Below are 18,732 nucleotides of genomic sequence, written 5' to 3'. Positions count from 1 at the left end.
AGAAGACCAGTACAGACACCGAGGCTTCCAGAATATCTGAGCTTTTTCTATTGGCCACACCATGTCTATGTCATAGCTTCTGAAATCCCAACAACCATTTTGATTCCGTGGAGAAAAAAAAAACAAAAACCCAATAAATGTGACCCTGTGCACTCCGAGGGACAGAGGCAGAAGGCAGCGCTCTGATCCTCCGAGTTCCATGACGCCTGACCCAGGGCCTTCTGCTCTCACGGGTCTGCACTTACCTGTCTGCACCAGGTACTTGACGCTAACGTCATCAACCGGGAAAAAGGCAGCAGTGGCTCCATACTCTGGACACATGTTCGCGATCGTAGCTCGGTCAGCAATGGACAACTGGGCTACTCCTGGCCCGAAGAACTCCACAAATTTGCCCACTACCCCCACCTGGCGCAGGTGCTGAGCAGCAGAACAAGAGAAAAGCTTCAGACTCAACAGCCCATCTTTCAAATGCAGAACTAGCACTTTGTAATTCTTATAAACTAGCCTGGTGAGTAAACATAAAAGATAAACTGGCCCAACGTATTTTTGATTACTTTAAAAAATAAAATTTAAAAAGTAATGCTAACTAAATATGGGGAATTTAGGATTGGATTCTGGAACAGAAAAGGGTCATTACTGAAAAAACTGGAGAAGTTTCTAGTTAGTTAATAGTGTCGTACCAAGGTTCTTCATTTTGATTAATGTACCATGGTTATGTGAAATGTTAACCTTCGGGGAAGCTGGGAGAAAGGTAACAGGAACTCCCTGTTTTATCTGTATTTACATCAACTCTCCTGTAAATCTAAAATTATGTCAAACAATTATGACCAAAACAAAAAACAAACAAACAAAAAAAACGAATGCCCAAACCACAAATAACATTAATAAAAGTTTTCCACAATGAGAAGGACTTTTTCTCTAATGAGATCACTGGAAGCACCTAGAAGTGCTAAAAATTAAATAAATTCTTTCACCCTAGTCTTGCGTTAGTTGAGTAATTAAGAGGCTTATTTTCAAGGGTATAATGAACACATTTCCTGAACAAGTTAATTGTAACCAAAAGATCTAGCCAGTCTGACTCCCATCTCTTTTCCAGACATGCCATCAGCCAGGGCTGGGGCCTCCGTGGCTCACCTGGCCCTGCATGAAGCCAGTTTCACTGACTGTGTGGACAACCGCACAGACAGGCTCTTTAGATTAGGTGGACTTCTGCTACATTCTGTGGGCAAGTCCTATGTTATTCTACATTGGAGAACAATGCAAAGATATCTGTGATAAACTACAGTATTCAAACAAATGCAATTCCAAATTCCATAAAGACTGTATCACAGAGAAACATTTTTTGGCCTTTAACAGGATAGTAGCTATCCCTAACACTCCAAGCCTCCTAACTATACAACCAGAAAAAAAATACGTTTGTGATAATAAAAAAGTATCACTTTCCTAATAATCTTGCAAAATGAAACTCTTGTCCTTTTGCAAAGCAAGCAAACCACACACACACACACACACACACACACACACACACACACAAGATTATTTCTTGCAAAAGCTAAAGAAAAAGAAAAAAAAGTACTATTTCCAGCGTGGAGAAACATCTGTTACAATAATGTAACTTCGAATACAGAGAAGGGAATTTAAAAAGTCAGACCTTAAATTCACAGAAGCAGTTTGTTATTTACACATAAAGAACCGTGTGGAAAAATGTAGTCAAAGTATAAACACGCGCTTGGGAATGAGTCTTACAACCTTGGGATAGCGGTTATTTCTAGGAATGCGGAGGATGGCTTTAGCCATAAATATTTCATTTTATTTCTTAAAAAATATACCCACAGGGAGAGCTTGGAAGCAAATGTGGCAAAATGTTACCATCTGTTAAGTCTAGGTGGTGGGGCCTATGAATGCCATTTTAACTTCTGTGTATTTGAACTCTTTCACACTTTCAAAATATTTTTTTGAAGAAAAGGATCCACGCAGCCACGGAAGACTAAAATGAACATAAATGTCTAAAACGTAGCCACAGAACTCTCCCCTATCTCACTTCTTTTTAAAAATCATCAACATACTGTTTCCTAGAGCACATGGAAACCAAGAGGGACTCCGTCCTGCATTTGCTCCCGTCTGTCCCCGAGACGGTCCAAGAGCACGGAAGAGGCAGCAGCCCATCGTTACCTTGGTAATGGTGAGCACGATGTCAGTGGATGTCACCAGAGGGTGGGGATTTCCCATCAGCTTGTAGCCAATGACCTGCGGAAGCACCATGCTGATGGGCTGGCCCAGCATGACGGCTTCTGCTTCGATTCCACCCACTCCTGCAAGGAAGGTGGGATGGAAGAAGCTTTCAGTGTGCTTCACTCCATCCCTCAAGCATAATCCAACCCCGTTACAGTGCTTTACTAGTGCAGATCTGGGTTCTATATAGAACAGCTATCTTTTCTCTATTTCCCTCTAAAGAATTTTTAACAAGTGTTTCTCAGACAGAACACCTGTATCACAATCCCCTTGATTCTATACCAAGTGCAGAATGGGGTTCGGGAGTCTCCATTTTCAACAAACAGCTCAGGTGATTTGCATTTATTCTAAATGACACGAACCTTTACTCCAGTTCACTCTTCCAAACGTTATTATTGAGTGCTTACTAGGCATGAGATACTTTTCTAGGCACTGGAAATCCAGCAGTAAACAAAAGACAAAAGATCATGCAAAGTCATGCTCTCGGGATGTTTTGGTATCGGTGTAAATCAAGCTACACGCTATAGAACATATGGAATATGTTCTATATGTTCCATAGCATGTATGGAATAGGAACCTGGAACGATACTCACCCCAGCCGAGGACACCCAAACCATCGATCATGGTAGTGTGCGAATCCGTGCCCACGAGGCTGTCTGGGTAATAATAGCCATCGTGATCAAATACCACTCTCGCCAAATACTCCAGATTCACCTGGTGGATGATTCCTGAGCCAGGGGGGATAATCCGCATGTTGCGAAAAGCCTGAGAACCCCACTAGGATCGAGAACGGAAAGAACACGATGAATACCCAGTGCGTTTCTACGCAGCCCATCTCCTTGGCTCCTCTCCTTGTACCCACGTATATAGAGAAACAACCAATGGAACCAAACTCCGCCCATACCTTTAAAAATTCAAATCGTTCTCTATTTCTTTCAAATTCCAGGTCTTGATTCTTCTGTAAACTGTCTGTCCTGTCAGAGAAAAAAGCTAAATGTATAAATTTTAAGGCTTAAAATGTTATCAGTCGAACTCATCGGTGATAAACAAACACACTGGAAATTTTGCCCACAGGCTTGCTGGGCGGTACTGATGCATTCATTCACATGGGAAATAGGTGGGAACCGGCAAAAGTAAAAAGAATAATTATTATTTGGGTCAGTTGATCCCTACAATACCTTAAAATGTGGTGAGTAGTGAATATTAAGTCAATTTAAGTTGAAACTAATTTAAACACAAAGCCTGGCTTTTAGGAACAGACTCTAGACATTTATGATGACAACAGCTTAGATATTGAAAGAACCCTTGTTTCTTTTCTTTTTTTTTCCTTTAAAGTTATTTATTTATTTATTTGACACAGAGAGAGAGTGTAAGCAGGGGAGCGGCGGCAGGGGGAGAGGGAGAAGCAGACTCCCTGCTGAGCAGAGAGCCCAATGCAGGGCTCGATCCCAGGACCCTGGGATCAGGACCTGAGCCGAAGGCAGACACTTAACCGACTGAACCACCCACACGCTCCGAAAGGACCCTTGTTTCTGTATTCCTTCCATGAGTGACTTCATTACAACACCTCTCTGAGCTGAGCCAGGCCCAGGCTGGCATGTTCCTCTGTTTCTGGAGACAGGGATCCAGCAATGCCAGCAGGCACAGGCATTTAGAGAATCGCAATCTCCTAGCTCTCGGACAGAGGTTTCCGAGGAGGATGGTGCTACCCAAGAACATCTCTAAGGCACAGATTACATGCTGAGGTTTACTCAAAGTCGTTCAGTCCATCAGGAATGACACAGGCAGAGCAGGGCATCAAGAAGCTTCTCCAGGATTTTTATAATCAAATTACATACATTGTTTTGAGTCAAGGTAGAATAAACCCTATTTAGACTTTGCAGGTCTGGCACATGGAAGGCACTTATAAACTGTATACTGAACACAGGAAAGGATAGTAGAATTAATAGCTAAGACCCAAGTCACACTTCATTAATTGGTAGTTAACGCTTACCGACTTTAGAAGGAACGAGCCACTATTCTAAATATTTAAAATGTATTTTCTCATCTAGTCTCCATAACAACCCTGTAAGTTAGATGCCACAAACAGCCAATTTTTCAAAAGAGGAAACTGAGACACAGAGAGGTTAAGAGACTTGCTCAAGACCACACAGCTAGTAGATGTTGGAACTGGAACTGGAACCCTGGCAGCTGGAGCCACAGTGCAGGATCATGTCACAGGCTTTACGTGTTTTAGACGCACGAACTCATCAGGCATCACCATCATCCTTCATGGAGGTACCACTCTTACCCCGTGCGCGGAAGAGGAGCCGAGGCAGAGAGGTGAGCTAACCTGTCCAAGGCCAGGCATTTGTCGACGATCGAGCCGTTATCTGAGCCCAGGTCTGATGGCCCTGGTACCTGTCCCCTGACCGCCGTTCTCTACTTTTCATCCATGCTGTTCCTTCACTTGCTAATGACCCACAGAGCCTCCCCTGTGCCACCGGCTGGGAGCACAAGGGCGCAAGAGCAGCGCGTGCCCTGCCCACTTGGTGCTCAGAGCCTGGCGAGCGGTGCAGAGAAGCAAGCAGGCAATTCTAAGAGTGTGACTATCAGTGCCACAGTGCAGGGCGTACAAGGTGCCAGGGGAATACTCAGAAAAGGTCACAGATTCAGACTGGGGGTGGGGCTGCCTTCCAGAGGAAAGTGACACGGATGCAGTCTGAAGGACATGTGGAGTCAGCCCGATAAAGACAGGTAGGTGCTCCTTGGGCAAAAAAGGACTGGAAGCACTTAGCATTTACTCGACAATTTACTCAGTTACCACACTGTTTTCTGTAGGTGTGAACAGTCTCCAAGGTAAGTGCAGGTGCTTTAATGGAATCCGTTCCCGAGGGTGCCCTGGAGCGGGTGGCCACAGATTCCAGCTCCATAGGCCAAATTCGGCCCAATACCTACACGTGTTTGGCCATGAAGCATGCAATAATTTTTACATTTGTAAAGGTTGTAAAAACAAAACAAAACAAAAGGATATGTGAGCAGAGACAGTATGTAGCCAGCAAAATCTAAACTATTTACTATTGGTCCTAAAAAAAATGTGCTGATCCCTGATGTCGAGTATGAATGTCTGTGAGTGTGCCTATGTGCTAGAGAAACGCAAAAGGTAGAAAGAGAGAAAGGAGAGATGCCAACACAGGGGAACGAGGCAGGACAAGAATGCTGCCACCGGAACAGCAGAGCCTCTGGACCCTCTGGACCAGGTGCAGCTCCTCCTCAAGGTACTCATCTCCTTCTCACTAGTACACTGAGGGCTCCATCCCTCCAACTCCCACCTGTCTCACCAGGTCCTCATCCACACTTCCAAATATGCTGGGCATGTGCATCAGGAATACCTCGGACACCACACAGTCAACGGGTCAAAGCCTAATGCATGAGCTTCCTCCCTGAATCTCATCCTCACCCCCATCTGCATCTGTCCATATCATCTAATGACCTCCCCTCCCGCCACTTAGTTTTTACAGCTATCGAAGCATTTATTCCAGAAATAGCCTAACTGGCTCCTCTGTCAGTCTACTCAGCCTACCTTTGTACCGTCGCCAGAATCCATTCTCTAAAACACAGATCACCAGGATCCACCTGGAACCTGCCAATGGCTTCCCATTTTCTAAATAAAATACGAATCCCTTGCCTTAAAAAACAAAGTCCTCCTGTGTGACCTCAAACTTCCTTTATAAGTCCTCTCCTATCTCCTGGTCCAAACTTTCTTTAGCTGCAGGCACCCTGAAGCCCTCAGACTCTCCCAAACCTCACGTCCCTCATGCTCCATTCTCTGGGTAGAGTGCCTTTTCCAGCGCTTCCATCCTTGTAAACCCCCTTCAGGACCTGGAGCAAGTGATACTCCCGGCAGAACCCTCTGGACTCCCCGGGTCAGGATGATTTGCTTCCTTCTCCATGGTTACTACATTTACCAACTGCACTTAAGTCCTGTGTTCTTTAATTTCTCTCTTCTAATCTTGGGACATTGCTCTTAATCATAAAGAGCCCTGCCTCTGGCTCCCCTAGTTCTTCTACTCAGAACACCTGTGGATGACCAGTCGGGGTCCCTTACCCTCTTGCCTCCAGCACTGGGAGGACATCAGAGCTTCTCACAGCAGAGAAGCAGGGTTGGAAGGGTGACATTCAGCCCAGAGAATGCTGGCACGTCAGTCTGACGTAAACAACATACTCACAGGACAAGCAGAAGCCAGAAATGCTTAGGCTGTTTTAAGATGGGTTAATTCCAGGTAAAAACCCATTTTCTCATTAAAACAAAACATCTTTTTTTGGCTAAAATTAACAGTTCTAGTTCCTGGAATGAATAAACAGACCTAGAATTCGGATTTTTCCACCACTCAGAACTTCCCTTAATTCACTGATCGATTGAGCTTTTAATAAGGTTTCTGAACATGAAAGGCCTCACGGACTAAAGAGGAAATTTCTCCTTAGTTACATAATTTGAATTCAGATTTGGATGTATATCAAAGTTTCTGAGTATTACATTTAGTGGTACTTCAGAAATTCACAAACAGTATTTACAGAGGAGATAGTTTCCATACCCATGAAATCTGGTCAGAAATTGTTATGATATTCTTGTTGGGATTTTTTAAAAAAAGGTTTTCTGAGATAACTTTGAAAAACTTTATAATAATGAGTTAGTTAGACCTTCTATTCCTAAAAATGGTGAGGCCAATTACTATTATTCAAACCAGGCAAAGAACTCAGAAAGACTTAAATGAGAATATTTATCATCTGAGCACCCCTTCCACAGTTTTTCTAGCTAATTTCTGGAAATAGCTGGAAATCAGCCCATAGCTCACAGTTCCACAAAAGTTGAGACATATCACATTTAATTCCTTACAAAAATGAAAAAAGAGACTGGGAGATCAAATTGCAAAACCAAACCCGAGCAATAAAAACAAAACAGCACCAATGAAAACACTTCTAACAGAAATGTTGTCTTTAATTAAAAAAAAAAAAAAAGCGTTTGCTAGATTTGGATACAGTTTGGATCAAAGTCCTCCTCCCCTCCCCTCCCCCCACCCCCGGACTTTGTGGTTTTCATAATGTTTTCAGTACTGCAGTTTAAATGAAAAGGGTCCATAAAAAATTGAAACCAGAGTTGATGAATTTCAAGGTTTAAAGAGGAAAAATAAATCACATTGAACTTTGTGATGACCCAGATTCATACTTAGTACTTAATATTATTAAGTATTAATAATATTTATTACTATTAAGTAATATTTAATATTACTTAATGCTTAATAATACTTAAATTATTAAGTAATAATAATATTAAGTAATAATATTAAGTAATATTAATAACTAAGTAATATTATTAAGTATTACATACTTAATAGGAGCTCTTTGAATTTTGAGTCAAAAGACTTCAGACATTAAAACAATTACAATTCTGTCCTCACCAGTACTTTCACCTTCCAGGCAGTGAAATAAAGCTAAGTCATTAACACCAGTGAGAATCTCCAAGAAACATAAAGTTGCCCATGATTTTGTGAGGCTCCTTTTAGAACTTCTGAAGTGGGGTGTTAGGAAATATCCTTATTCTCAAATACAGTAACATTTTGTGTATGTATTTTTAATTTTTCCCTTTGACACCAAACCATTAAATTGAGTTCATGTGATTTAAGGGGAAAAAACAAAAGACAAGTTGCCTAAGGATGAGGTTAGAGTCCAAAGGAAAGGGAGCAGCTGCTGAGGACCATTTGTTCCAAGAACCGTCAATTCAGGGGACAAAGCAGATTTCTTTTTATCCTGAATTTATCTGGTTTGGATATTGGCAACATTAATCTGAGAACGGCCAGTTACCACAGTTCTCGAGGCTGTATGGAACCCACTTAAATCCCCCAAGGAAGCAAGGTTTTTTGTTCCACTTTGAATGGTTTGCTTCATATTCTTAAATGACTTTTTATTACAAAAACCATAGCTTCTTATTGTCAAAATAAAGAACAGCTACAATCCCTGAGATAAATCATTTAGCAGTTTGTCACCTCTTTTTCCAATTTTTAATATTTTTATAACTATTCATCTAGCTGAGATCACACTGTACACGCATTTGTATCTGGCTCACTGAGCTACGGCACGAGCACGTTCCAAGTGTTAACGAACACTTTAGAATTATAACGGTAAATGTTACCTAATAATCACTTTAAGGACATACCATAATTTAATAAATCATTCACCTTTGATGGACAGTAAGAGTGCTTCTAGGTTTCCATTATTATAAATAATATTTTAATGAATACTATTTAGTCCTGAAGCTACTCCTGAATTTCAGATTATCTATGAAGGGGTACTGCTCAGGACAAAGGATATGGCAATTTCTAATAATCTTCATACACACGGCTTTCATCATTCCTAATTTACAGTATAATCAGCAGTGCAAAAAAGTGTCTCCCTCATGACACCTTTATAATTAATAGTGTTTATTTTCTAATCTTAACTATATTGATAAGAGAAAATGGTATCTCAAGGATTTAATCTACTTTTTTATTACTTCCGAAGTTGAAAAGGATTTATATAGTGTTTACTGTTGCTTTTCCTTTTATTGTGAAATGTCCACTTTCCTTTGCCCATCTATCTGCTGGGTTTTACTATTTTTTAATGGATTATACACACTGTTTATACATTAAGGGTACTAACCCTCTGTCATATTTGTGGCAAATCTTTTTTTAAGATATTTACTGTTAATTTTGAAGTGATTAAAACGATAGTTCTTTGTTCTTTTTTGTTTTATTCATTGCTTTTAGATTTAGAAAGGTCTTTCTCCACAAGACATTTGACACAAATTTTCTTCTGAATTTTTTGATGATTTATTATTAAAAATATTAATGCTTTAATTCACAGGCATTGTTCTCTCTACCAAACAATTAATTTCCCCAGCACTGAATGTGGTATAGTTCTTTCTTTCCCCACTCATAGTTAATAATAACTATTTAGTTATTCTTCTAGCAGTACCTGGTTGCCCTCCCTGTGTAATCCTGCAGTTACTTCTGCAACAGTACTCCCCGCCCCGAATTTAGGGCTCGACTGGGTGACTTGCTTTGATCAATGTCACTGTGAGGAGAAATGATTCTATGCCTGGCCTGACCTAAGCCTCAAAAGATATTATGGGTTCCCACTTGCCCTTTTGAGCTTCTGTGATCACCAGATAGCTGCTTTCTCCTTCAGCCTGGCCCCAGAAGAAATAAAAAGAAAAAAACCATACATTAAAAGACCCAAAAAACAACCTACTCCCTCCGCCCCAAAATCTTCCCTGGAAAATCTATAGTAAGTTTGAGTTTTTCTGAATACACCTTCTAAAGATTTTCTTCTTTTATTTATCTACATACACACACAAAGAAGACTTGAACGCTGAGATTTTGCACAAAAGAGAAAACTCAAGTATTCATCCTAATCTCTCACCTTCTGTTGAAATCCACCTGGATGGAGTGATCAATTACAAGGTCGGCAGGACAGACGGGGTTTATCTTCTCTGGATCTCCTCCTAACTTTTTCACGGCATCACGCATGGCAGCAAAGTCAACCACCGCTGGCACACCCCTAAGAAAAGAGCGTTAAGCAGAAGACAAAACTGTTGAACGAGGTTCCTTGGATTCGTCAGCTTTGATCTCCGCTGACAATACTGGCCATGAGACAGTTTCATCAGTGGGGCGAACACTGGATGACTTAGAAAAGTGGAAGTTTCTAAACACCTTTCCTTGAGCAGACATTGGTAGTAAGTGCCCTGAGTAGCTCTACATGCAGTGTTGTCATTGCATTAAAGTAACAACAAATAGGGTTCAACAGAGACCGTGGGAAAGCAGGCACTTAAAAACCCTGGGACCGTTACTGCCATGGCTGAGTCCCATTCACATGGTGGGGCGACAAAGACCTAGAGAAGATACATGGACCTCCACCGTCAGACCAAATTTAAAGAAATGGATGTAAATTAGGAAAGTATGCTATGAATCAAATTTAGACTAGGTGAATCTTTCCTTTTTATTATTTTAGAGAGTAAAATTTGTCCTCTAGGAAGATGAAATTTGGTCTCTAGAAGGAAAAAAATAACATCTTTTAAAAATGGAAAGGTAGTGTCTAAAAACAGCAGGCCATGATGGGGAGTAAGGACTCCTGGGAATAGCAGGATGTGAACTGAGGCTTAATGACAACAGGTCAGGCCTTGTGACCTATAAATCACCTCTAAGGGGACAGCACATCACTGTTAGAACAGGACAGCTGTTCAAAACTGTCTATGTGGGTGACAGGATATGAGAGAAGATTCCAAGATAGCCCTACTCCATGCAATTTCTTCCACCTTCTGCTAGTATACTTAAGGCTAAGAGCTCCGAGACCACAGATAATGACCTCTGCCATTGGAAAAGGCAAAGTGACTACACATCCCAATGTGTCCGAGATAATTTCTTGCTGTCCAGGATAACAGACTCCTTACTTTTTCAAAAGGGTCTGGATATTGGGTGACAAATTATACAGGCACTGTGTGTGTGTGTGTGTGTGTGTGTGTGTGTGTGTGTGTGTATGAAGCTTTCTCTAAAGGCTGACAAGGGAGGCAGTGAAGAGGGGAGTGAAGTGACATTAGGCTCACGTGAAGTCCTGCAGGATGACGCGGGCAGGCTTAAATGGCACTTCTATGTTCTTATGCTGCATGACATTCCAATTTAGGATATTTTCGATGTCATTTTTCTTCACCAAAAATTGATCACAGTTCCGAATGGCTGCCTCCAGGAGAACTCTGATAGAAAATGGTAAGCGTTCTAGGCAAAAAGGAGAAAGCAAAACAAAACAAACAAAAGCCATGAGACACCTTCTCATTAAGAGCTAGTTAAAGCCAATCTCTATATAAACTCGATACAAGGCATCAGACTACTCTTCCAACAGGGAAAGAGGGAATGGGTTAAGACATTTGGTACTCGAAAATACCCACTAGGCAAAATAGGTAAAATAAATATTATAGTTAATTCTTTCATAATAAATTGCTGCCTTACCTTGGATTCCAAAAACAGTTTCCCTTAAGTTATCACGAAAGAGGTCAATCTAGATATTTACTGTATTATGTGTTGGAAAGTAACACACACAGACAAAGTAATATTTCTTATGAAAACTAGCATTTAAGAAATGAGAAAATAATTCCTTTGGAACTATTGTAATTAAGACCAGTCACATGTACCTTTCAAAGGAAATACGAGCCTAAACATCATGTATGATGACCCCTGATAATAGGTCTGAGGATAAAACAATGGTAATTTGTAAGAAAGACTATTTTGTTTATTTATAAAACAATGTTTTATCCTGCTCTATGAAAATTATTCCCCTAGTATTATTTGGAAAAGATCAGAGTGCAAAGGGAGAAAGGCAGAGGATTTGGAATAAAAAAGACCTGTTTTTGTCCAATTCTGCTATCCACATGATCATGGCATTGACCCTCTCTGGGCCTCAGCTTCCTCAGGACTTCTTACATTTTATAAACATGACCTCATAGGGTTGTTATACAGATTAAATAATATAATATATATGTACAAACACTCTATATTCTATAATTGTTATATAAATGTCACATGTATATAATCATTATTACTTACTTAAAAATGGGCAATGTAAGAAAGGTGTGTGTGTGTTTGTATAATTAATCCAAGACCATTTGGCCATTTCTGCTACTCCCTCTAACTCTCCTAAAGGCTAATTAATTAATTACACAGCCTAATTATTATGCAAATGAGACTCTAACTGCTGTGAGAACAATTACATGGGAGAGCCAGGTACCTACCATATCTTGAATCCTTCAATTTATTCAAATTGAAGAATTTCTTTCCTGGTTGTGCAGGATCCAAAGGCTCAACTAGATGTGCAAATGGGTTGCTCATGGTTCTTGATGGCCACGTGTCCCTGAAAAAAAACAAAGAGAACGTTTAATATCTACTCGCAAAGCTGGATCTCGTTTACTCTGAGGCATGTTTGCCCTCTTTAACAATAATGGTACATATTCACTCTAAGACATCCTTATCTTTTCAAAGTAGGAGGAGGGCAGGACATACTTGACTACCAGAACAATATCTTAGCAAATAAAATGGGCTTCTGTGAAGCTACTGTGAAATCTAGCATTCACCTCTCAAGAGAGCGTAAAATCCCAAACTTCTTTTGTCTTATGTTCACAACTTTCCAACCCTCTTCCACTGATAAGATACCCTGTGTCTCATGGTAAATCCTGACTACATGAACAGACTTCTGAGCTGGACTCCTGTCTTGCTTGCTGGGAGGTAAAAGGTCTATAGCAGACAACATGCAGCTGTATAAAACTTGAACTTTGGAAGTGGGAGCTCGGAAGGAGCTATCTTCTGTTGTAACAGTCTCTGCAGCATTTGAAATCAATGTGTTAGTTTGAAGTCTTCCTGATTCACTTTTGCATATGGTGGCAATCTCCGTTATTGCAGTGGGGCATAAAGGCCCAAACTCTCCAGATATGTTTGGAGGAGACCGTCTACCCCCATCTTCGGGCAGGACTTACATATCTTTGTATAAATTATAAGCCGTGAACAAGGGAGGACACCGTTCCTGGCCTCCACCACACAGATAAACAGCAATTTCAAATAACTGTACAACTCAGAGCAAAACACACTGGGGTAGGAATTGGAAGACTTGCTTTCCAGTCCTACTCCCTGGGCAAAAATCCTTCAACCAATCCATTCCCCAACAGTCTTAATTTTGAGATAAGAATAGTAATGTTTCCAGGGCGCCTGGCTGGCTTGGTCAGTGGAGTGTGTGGCTCTTGATCTCGGAGTTGTGGGTTCAAGCCCCGTGTTGGGTGTAGAGATTACTTAAAAAGAAAATCCCCCCCCCCCAAAAAAACCTATAGTAACATTTCCCCAATTAACCCAGGGGTTTTATGAATACTTGAATATTCAACATATTTTGGGGATGACTGATATGGAACGATCAACGTATTACTGTAAAATGAAAAGACATGTGCGGGCATAGACTTGGGGAGATATTGCGGGTTCCAGTCCAGACCACCGCGATATGGCATGTATCGCAATGAAGTGAGTTCACTGAGGTTTTTGGTTTCGCAGTGCATATAAAAGTTATGTTGACACTATACTGTAATCTATCAAGTGTTCCACAGTATTATGTCTAAAAAAATAATGTACGGATTTTAATTAAAAAAACCTTTATTGTGAAAAAACGCTAACCATCATCTGAGCTTTCGGCGAGTCATCATCTCTGACCATAGGTCGCCATACTAAATGCAATAATGAATAAGCTGGATATATTACGAACATTATCACAACGTGACAGAGACATGACGTGAACAAATGCTGTTGGGAAAATGGTGCCAAGAGACTTGCTCAATGCAGGGTTGCCACAAACCTTCAATCTGTCAAAACCGCGCTGTTTGCAAAGCACAATAAAATGAGGTCTGCCTGTACAGGAAGTGACTGTTTGGGGGGTTGAAAAGTGACAAGTGGTTCCTGTCTCCACAGACAAGCCTCTGTCTTCATTAAAACACAAAAGGGACTGGCTGCTGCGACAGGGGCCGGGACGTCCAGACTGGGAGTAAGACTCGGTTTCCACTGTACATCCTTTCACATCGTGTGCCTTTTCACCCATGTGCACATACCGCTCTTTGAAAACTAGTTACACGTTTTAGAGAAACAGCTACTGTGCATGCATGTAGTAAGTCCACTGGGAGGTGATTCTGGGGAGAGGTGCTGGCCCGCGGTGCTGGAGGCCAGAGGACAAGCCAGACGCCTGTCACGTGCACCAGAGAAGCAGGGGAGAGGGTCTTTCTGCCAGAGCCTGTGCTGGGAATTGCTTCTTTCTCCTCGTTCCCCGTGGAGAAAGATCATCCAATTTTTCAAGCAAGTCAGGCAGTCTGGATTTCTACATGAACTCTCTTGATTTAGAAATGGTAATTAAAGGTTTCCAAACGACTGTGCGGGTTTGCAGTGACGGCCAAACCGAACACGCCTGTGGGCGCTGCGCGACCCGTGGGCCGACCTCTGCGGGCAGGGGTTTAGGACTGGAGGTCGGCAGGGTCACCAGACGGAGAAAACTCCGGTAGGGAACTCCGGGAAGGGAGGAGGCGAGAGGTAACGTGCGCGGGCCTCCAGAGGGGGCCGTGGCAACGGAGAAGCGGCGGGCGGAAAGAGGAGGCAAAGGCTGGCGAGGGTGGCTGCTGAGTCACGGAATCGCCCCCTTGAGCGGAGAGCGCGCTCAATGCCACACAGATCGAGAGACCCGTTACTCATCGCCACTAAATGAGGAGCCAGTCAGGAGGGAAAAAAGCCCTAGATACACGCTGTTTCATAAGGAATGTGTTTGCCTGTCTGCAGAAGTTTACGAATCTGGGGGCTCAGAAAACAGGACGAATAATTCCACTGACTGGAATTCTGAAGGTGTAAACTGAAAAAGGCAATCTCCCTATTCTCCCTCTGACTGGTTACCGATGCCACTGCCCCTCGACTTTACCACCCCAAACAGCAGCAACTGCAAAACTGCTCTTTCGCTTGCCCAGGACACGGATCAAGAGAAGAGGCTGTGGGACACGTGTGAATCTCTGCAGCCCCAGCAAGCGGTGGGAGACCCTTGCAGGACCGGGCAGGGTGGGTCATTCCCATCTTCAAAAAGCCTCGAGGCTCTGAGTCACCCCTCTCTCTGTGTCAAACCCTAAAGGGGGCCAGGTGCGTCCAGTTTGCCAAAATGCTGTGGCAAACCCAATGGCGAAGTTGTACCCATACTGGCCATGAAGCAGTGAGGACGACCTGCGTCCACTGACTTCCCGGAGCTTGCGAATGCCCCTGGCGGAACTTCGGAAGCCTCACTCCACCCCGGCCCCCCCCAGCACCCGACAGAGCCGGCCGCAGGCCAGACACAGTGACCCGTAGGGCTTTTATGGAAAAGGGCTTGTGTAAAGTGCTCTACTGTCTGCTTCCCTTTTTCCTTAGAAACTAGATAATTGCCTAATTTCACTATATTAATGAACCACATTCTACTTGCAGAAGCTAAAAGAGAAAGAATTATCAGTCCCTAGTTACTTAGTACTAGCACATAAGTACCTGGGTACCGGTGCTTAAACACCCAGGGCTTTACACCATCTTCTCTAATTTGGGCGACATCTCTGTAAGTGAAAGCATATCATTATTTCCATTTTACGGCTGAGGAAACTGCAGCTCAGAGAGATGGAAGAATTTGCCTAAGGACATACATCTGGTAAGAGGCAGGGCTAGGTTTTAAATCCTGGCTCTTTCCAGCTCCCCCGGTGCAGCAACTCCTGTTCTAAAGGTCGTGCTGCATGGAGCTCACGAACCAGCCCCACAGCTGGAAAAAAAAAAGCCAGAAGAGGCTCATGGGGCTGAGAAATCCTCCTCCTGGAACTCAGCTTTGAATCCTGGAGCTGCCCTTCCTTCTTCCAGAGTCACCAGCACGTCGGTCTGAGCTCGGCATCGTCGCATGTCCTTCTCTCTTCAGTGAGCCACAGGTCAGTGGGAAAGCATTAGCAGCTGTGTTTGGTGACCAAAACCTGGTTTTGCTTCCAAGCTGGGAAACAGTCCTTTCACACCATCTGGAGGGCTCTGGAAATCCCTCGGTTTCACTCATGCTATCACTCCTGTCTTAAATTGCTTTATAGGGGCTCCCCGTGCTTCAGCGATCCCAAGAGAAAGTCCAAACAACCATGTTCCCAGGAGGGCGGGAGGGAGAGAGCTTTGGCTTGGGAACCGTCCAGACCCAAAGTAGAATCCAGGCGTCATAAACGCCTCCTAGGTCTGCCTTCCCCTGGCCCGAATCGTACCCATTCTTCAAACCTCAGGTAGTCCTGCAAATCCTGCAGACTTCAAAACCACCTTGCTCTGGGTTTCGTCTAGAAACCCCGCCAGCTGGCCAAGGAGCCCTCCCTACTTCCCACACCCACATAGCGCGCACACCCCATTGTTTCAACTCCTTTCTTTTCTTATCCCCCATCCTGCCTTCCCTCTGCTTTGTTCCTGCCTTTTTTTTGTTTTGTTTTACCTAATCCCCATTCAATACTTATAAAAGGGAGGCATGAACAGAGTCATTGTGGATTTTTTGGGAGAGGGTGGAGTGTTATCCTAGTTTTTTTTTCTTTTTGGGGGGAAGGGTCAATGTGAATGGAAATATGCGTGGATGCTACATTTTCTGTTCCACAACATAAGATAGGATTGAATGGAGGCAAGGGCGGGGGGGGAGAGGAAAAGGAAAAGAGAAAAGAAATTAAAAAAAGAAAAAGAAGGTAAGAAGGGGAAATGATATATTTTTTTAAGATTTTATTTATTTATTTGACAAAGAGAAAGACAGAGAGAGAGGGAACACAAGCAGGGGGAGTGGGAGAGGAAGAACCAGGCTTCCAGCGGAGCAGAGAGACGGATGTGGGGCTCGATCCCAGAACCCTGGGATCACGCCCTGAGCCGAAGGCAGACTCTTAAGGACTGAGCCACCCAGGTGCCCCGGAAATGATATCTTTTAAGCCATGATGTTGGAGCTCATTCGGAGCTTGTCCCTCATGAACCCTTGTGTTCAGAAAGGTAGGACGGCTGAACACTCACCCCTGGCCTGTGAACCAAGTAGGACACGTAATCAGTTCTTATACAAAAGGAATTTAAAAAGAGACACTTGCACTGTATTTGAAACCCTTCCCTACCCCTAGCTCACACTCTTTAAAATCAGGAGAATTATTTGGTTGAGAAACAGTGTCTTTTGAAGCTATCCCATCCTGAAATACCAGCTGGGTGACTTGTCCCATGTCATGATGCCCTCAGGTCCATCTTGTGCACGGATGCAAGGAAGAGTGGGAGTGGGGAAAGAGTGTTGAACACCAGATTTTTAAAGTAAATTACTAAAAATATTAAACATTAGGCACAGGCAAACAGACCTGAGGCATTAACAACCAACCATGCTGTCAGTAAAAAAGGTACAGGGAGTTCAGAGCTGCGGTTCTTCCCCAACCACAGTCTTGCTGCCAACTAACCTTTGGTCTCAATTCTGGACACCTGCAAGTGACTTGGAGAGGCGCCATCATTTGTGCTTATGCGGCATGGCATTAACCCGTCCCCCATGCCCTCGGGACACCTTGTCCTAGGTGCTATGGGGGTGATGAGACAGAATCAGAGAATGTTGAGCCTTCTGGAGAGAACCTTAGAGATGCCAGAGCATTTTCCTGACCAGGAAACAGACGCCCCCAGAAAGCGAGGTCACTGGGTTTATGAGTGGGTAGACCTAGGAAGAAAATGCAGCTGATTTTCTCTCCAGTGAAATGCAAATTTCTGGCAGGGAAAAAGAATGCTTAAAATCCTTCAAAAGTAAAGTTGAAAAAAGTACCAGTTAGGCACTTTCACATATTACATATCACAATGTGCTTCTGGTGCTTTTGTGAGCTAGTTCTCTAATCATTGACTGAGCCTTCCATGTGGTTCAAAATTCCAGAGAACTAACTGACAGCTACACTTTGGGAAAGAAATTTAGCGCTAAGTTTTTAACAGTCTGCCCTGTGACTGAGTTTATCCCGAGAGGCAGAAGACAAATAAATTTTACTGATATAAATATCGAACACACAATTCCTTACTCAGATTCAACATAAGAAATGTGAGCAAAGACTCACATTAATATAAGTGGAATAGAAAAAGTTGCAGAATAATATATATACTAGAATCTAACAAGTTAAAAACTTTAAGACTGTTAGTATATATTCATTTATACACACACATACCATCATATATATAAATGAATACAAAAAGAAAGATCTAGAATAAAGTTAACATTGATTATCCCTAGATAGAAGAAAGAATACATGGTGTAAAGGGCAGGGTGGGGTGGGGTGGGGAGGACTTTAAACCTCTGAAGAGAATCCAAGTTCTGTTTTCCATAAGCATGCTTTCCTTTGTCACTTTTTAAAAAGCTGGGGCAGTCATTTTCATTTTTCACATAAATACCTATAGAGGATATTTCATACAGGAAAAAACAGTGTCTCTATAAAATGAAAACTTGACATCTTGGAAAGTATCTTTCTAAAGGAAGATAGAATAGTTCCTAAAGTCCCTGGAACCACAGTACACAGTTCTTTCTTTAATAATGTCTGATAAGGATTTATTTAAAAGTAGATATGTGACCACTAGTCTTTAGAGAAACCCATTCTACTCGCCAAACTATGTCCTTCGTCACCCACTGATGCAGTGCAATGGTTCTGAAGAGAATCTGTGAATGGTTCATATGTAACTGTAGACGGACCGGTTGCATACTTCATACAGGTCAAACGTTATCAATCCAAGAGGGACCCCTTCCTACTTCCCACCCCCCCCAGGCCCCTCTTCACTACCCCCCCCCCCAACAATCCCAGCAGCAGACCAAACCTGCTGCAGAACGGCTGAAGTTATCAAAAGTATTACACTAAGGGGGCGCCTGGGTGGCAGGGCGGTTAAGCATCTGCCTTCGGCTCAGGGCGTGATCCCGACGTTGGGGGAT

The 18,732-nt window shown here is 42.7% G+C and overlaps 1 protein-coding gene across 2 annotated transcripts in view; it reads right to left on the bottom strand.

Moving 5' to 3' along the window:
* Window positions 1-18,732, bottom strand: part of ACO1 (aconitase 1) — a 54,207-nt gene that overhangs the window by 20,810 nt on the left and 14,665 nt on the right. For both annotated transcript variants that reach the window (XM_026506409.4, XM_048223182.2), the window contains exons 2-8: window positions 12,029-12,147; window positions 10,850-11,018; window positions 9,670-9,807; window positions 3,137-3,206; window positions 2,826-3,009; window positions 2,173-2,312; window positions 246-417 (exon numbers count right to left, since the gene is read on the bottom strand). In XM_026506409.4, coding sequence (XP_026362194.1) covers window positions 246-417; window positions 2,173-2,312; window positions 2,826-3,009; window positions 3,137-3,206; window positions 9,670-9,807; window positions 10,850-11,018; window positions 12,029-12,125 — 970 coding nt within the window. In that variant the 5' untranslated portion in view covers window positions 12,126-12,147. The remainder of the gene's footprint in view (window positions 1-245; window positions 418-2,172; window positions 2,313-2,825; window positions 3,010-3,136; window positions 3,207-9,669; window positions 9,808-10,849; window positions 11,019-12,028; window positions 12,148-18,732) is intronic.

The sequence above is a fragment of the Ursus arctos genome, unplaced genomic scaffold (genome assembly GCF_023065955.2).
Source record: "Ursus arctos isolate Adak ecotype North America unplaced genomic scaffold, UrsArc2.0 scaffold_18, whole genome shotgun sequence".
NCBI lineage: Eukaryota > Metazoa > Chordata > Mammalia > Carnivora > Ursidae > Ursus > Ursus arctos.
This window is presented reverse-complemented; position numbering and strand designations above follow the sequence as displayed.